Source organism: Oryzias melastigma, linkage group LG15, assembly GCF_002922805.2.
Source record: "Oryzias melastigma strain HK-1 linkage group LG15, ASM292280v2, whole genome shotgun sequence".
NCBI classification, from domain to species: Eukaryota; Metazoa; Chordata; class Actinopteri; order Beloniformes; family Adrianichthyidae; genus Oryzias; species Oryzias melastigma.
In genome coordinates this window covers 5347220-5351109 of record NC_050526.1, presented here as the reverse complement: position 1 = coordinate 5351109, position 3890 = coordinate 5347220, and the positions used below count along the sequence as shown (strand labels likewise).

General features: G+C 37.7%; 1 protein-coding gene across 5 annotated transcripts in view; it reads left to right on the top strand.

The window, feature by feature from the left end:
- The window catches only part of LOC112162210 (protein FAM13A), a 29067-nt gene that overhangs the window by 6833 nt on the left and 18344 nt on the right, over nt 1-3890 (top strand). The window contains exon 7 of one of the 5 annotated variants that reach the window (XM_036215673.1): nt 3482-3604. The exons of the other annotated variants lie outside the window; for them this stretch is intronic. Coding sequence (XP_036071566.1) covers nt 3482-3604 — 123 coding nt within the window. The remainder of the gene's footprint in view (nt 1-3481; nt 3605-3890) is intronic. 5 annotated transcript variants of the gene reach the window in all.

Genomic DNA, 3890 nt, shown 5'->3' with positions numbered 1-3890 from the left:
CCTCTAGAGCAGTGATGTTTTGGTCCATTCCTCCATATAGATCTCCTCTAGAGCAGTGATGTTTTGGTCCATTCCTCCATGCAGATCTCCTCTAGAGCAGTGATGTTTTTTGGACTTAAGCTGGTCAACACGGACTTTCAACTCCCTCCAAATATTTTCCGTAGGTTGAGATCTGGAGACTGGCTAGGCCACTCCAGGACCTTGAAGTGCTTCTTATGAAACCACTCCTTCGTTACCAGGCGGTGTGTTTGGGATCATGCTGAATGACCCAGCCATGTTTCGTCATCAATGCCCTTATTGATTTAAGGAGGTTTTCACTCAAACTCTGACCATACATGGCCCCATTTCATTTTTTTCCTTACACAGGTCAGACCATTCTTGTGATCCTTTTGACCCCACGGGGTGAAATCTTTTCCTCAGATGGAGATTATCAGTGATCTTGTATGTTTTCCATTTCCTAATAATTACTCTCACAGTTGATTTCTTCAAATCAAGATTCAGTCTTCCCAGTCTGGTGCAGGTCAACAATTTTGTTTCCGTTGTCCTTTGACAGCTCTTTGTACATAGTAGTGTTTGAGGTTGTGGACAGGTGTCTTTTATGTGGATAACGAGTTCAAACAGGTGACATTAATACAGATAATGAGTGGAGGACAGAAGATCCTCTTACAGAAGCAGCTACAGGAAGTCTTGCTTCTTTTTAGGTGAACAAATGCTTGTTTTCCACCATAATTTACAAATAAATTCTTTAAAAATCAGAGAATGTTCTGGATTTTTTCCTCATTTTGTCTCTCATAACTGAAAAATATCTTGAATGACAGGCTTCTCTCATCTTTTAATGTGGGGGGAACTTGCACAATGGGTGGCAGACTAAATACTTGTTTGCCCCACTGTATCCTGTTTTAAACTAAATTCAAAACAAAAAAATAAAGTTATGATTGTAATAAAAAGTCTAATGTAAAAATAATAGGCTTCAAGCAGGTTAGATTTTTGGCATTTCTTTACCAAAGGAAGGATTATGTCCAGTAGACGGAGACTTTGTTGTAGGTTTTATTTTATAAAACATTTAACTAAAAGTTTGTCTTTATAAATCCCACTATTTAATTAAAGCAATTGATAAGAGGTTTTCCAAAAGATTAAAGATTCTTATAAGATTAAAAAAAGTACATTCTGGTTTAACAGCTAAACATTCTCTGTACAAAAAAAAGAACACACCTGTTTTTCTTTCATTTAAACTCCAACTGTCACACTTCCTGAAGCACAGCTAAAAAAAATAAAAAAAGCTTCTTAATATTTCACATCATCAGTTTCCCACGCTCATCTGTTCTGCACCCATGAGAGGTTGTGTCATTCCAAATGTTTGTCTTGTTTACTCACTGAGGACACAATGACAACTCAAACTCAACCCAAATGCTACTGTGTTCTGTTTTGTGTATTTTTGTGTAAAACTGTGTAGTGTCATGTTTCTACTAGTAAAACCAAAAAAAAGAAAAAAAAGTCACACTGACTGCACATTATACTTGTATATATATATTTTTAAATGGTGTGAGTTTTTGTTCTGAATCTGAATCACCTTTAGAGCTTTTTCAGCCCTGAACTCTCCAATAGGACTACACATGCATAGTAATTAATCACTCACAGCCAGAAAGCCCTGGTTTCACATCCTAACTGGGGCCTTTCAGTGTGGAGTCACATGGGTTTCTCTAAATTAACCCTAAGTGTCCCAGTAACAGACTGATGACCCGATCAGGGTGTAGCCCACCGTCGCCCAAAAGTAGCTGTCTTGGCTCAAGCAACCCCATGACCCTGAAAAGTATGGAGAGAAAATAGACTCAAATCGATTTGTACGTAATTCTTGATTTGTAAGTCATATAATACATTTTATGGATAAGTAGAAAAATTCTGAAATTAAATTTAAAAATATATATAATTTACACACATAAAACTAAAAATTACAACCACATTTACGCACCAATCCGATGTAAGACACTTTTCAAGTCACCGAGATTTGTTTAAGTGATGCGTTTAAATGCTGCTAGAATGATGGGTCATCAGAGTTTTTTTGTCAGCCACTTTGAACTTAGATTGTGAATAATATCAGGGGAAAACTTGACATTTTCCTACTTTCTTAAACAGAAATGCCCAATAATTAATATAAAAAAGTCTCAATATTTTTAAAACACTCAACACTAAAGTTTCTCTATTCTCTGGGCCCCCCCTTGGGACAGTATTTTCCCTGCAGCGCCTTTGGCATGGGACAGTCTGCTCTGCTTCTCCACACCCAGGGAGCGGAGCGGGCCGTTGGGCTGATCAACTCTGTCCACTCCCTGGGTGAGGAGGATCTCGCTCCTCCACACCCAGAAGAGCGGCGGCGCGAAGAGTGCAATTTTGCATGACAAGCAACTCATGCATAATTTTGAAAGATTTGTGCGTAGTTTCACACTGTTGTAATTTTACATTGTGTATGTGTAAATTCTATTTTTTTTTATTTAGTAATTTTTGTACTTATGCACAAAATGCATGGCCAGCCCTGGGCATAGGCGACCTAGGCGGCCGCCTAGGACGCCATCTGCTGGAAGGGGCGGCAAATCACAATGGTTATATATACATTTTTTTTTAACTTTTTTCTTTAAAACAGTTTTGACGCACCATTGTTTTATGTAATAATAAATAATAATAAAAAAAAAACAAATAAAATAACTCAAAAGTTTGATGTAATCACTAACCCAACTTAGACAGCGCCCCTCCGCTGTTGTCTAAGCTGGGTTGGGGAAAGAGGGGGGTGTTTCCTCTGTAAGTGCTTCTGTAAAGGATGAAAAAAGGAAGAGGAGAAAACAAGAGCTCAAAGCAGAGGTTTGTCTGTTTTAATTGTATAAAATTGCTTGGAAATTCACTCCCTCTGCATTTTGGTCAAAAAAGACAAATTTAACCAGCGATCTAATGTTTTGTTTTTTTTCCAACACCTTCAAAAGTTGAAATCCCCTCTACTTTCCTCTTCAATACTGCCTGGTTAATGTTAAAATCAGTTCAATCACATTCGCTCTTAAATGAAGACTTTCCCAGTTTGAGCCTCAGCTGGAACTTCCAAATCTAAGACCCTGCAGGGGGCGCCAAATTCGTTTTTCGCTTAGTGCGCCACGCTACCCAGGACCGGGCTTGACAAACTGAGCTACAAATTACGCACAAATCAAGATCTTTGCACGCATAGATCCAAAGTTACGCATAAATCAAAGTTTACTCACACAAATTGGAGTCTATTTTCTTTCCATAGAAGGGATTCAGTGGGTTCTAAAATAGAAAAAAGAATCTTGTGATAAAATAAACTGGTTGACAGAGAATCGTGTTTATTCAGGTAAAGTGGGCGGGTCAGTTTCTTCTTCTGATTATGCATCTACTCTGTATACTTTTTTTTTTTAATCGTCATGGGCTTTCTTTCTTTCTCAATGTCTCCGGTTTTGTCTCTCTCTCTTAAATAATTACAAAGAAATCAGGAGGCCACCGAGGCGGGTGGCGAGCTCTCCTGCCCCACGGCCCCCACGCCAGAGCATCCGCAACAGAGCGGCGGACCGCTTCAAGCAGGAGAGTCACACGTAACGGAGTGTGCGATGTACGGGCTTTTTCATACAAAAAATATAGATCTTTTTCTTGATTCTTTCATAATAGAAACTAAAAAAAGGTCATATTCTTCTTTTAATGTTTTTTCTATGTAATAAACTCTCAATTAAACTGTTTTATTAAAAAAAATACAGTTTTTTGTTTCTTAACTTGCAAGCACATTTTTTTCATAAATATTTATCAGTCTATACCTAAATCTTTAATGACTTTTCTTTTATTAAAATACAATTGTAATACATTTTAATCGGCGTTTCTTATAACAGGGATTTTTCTGGAAA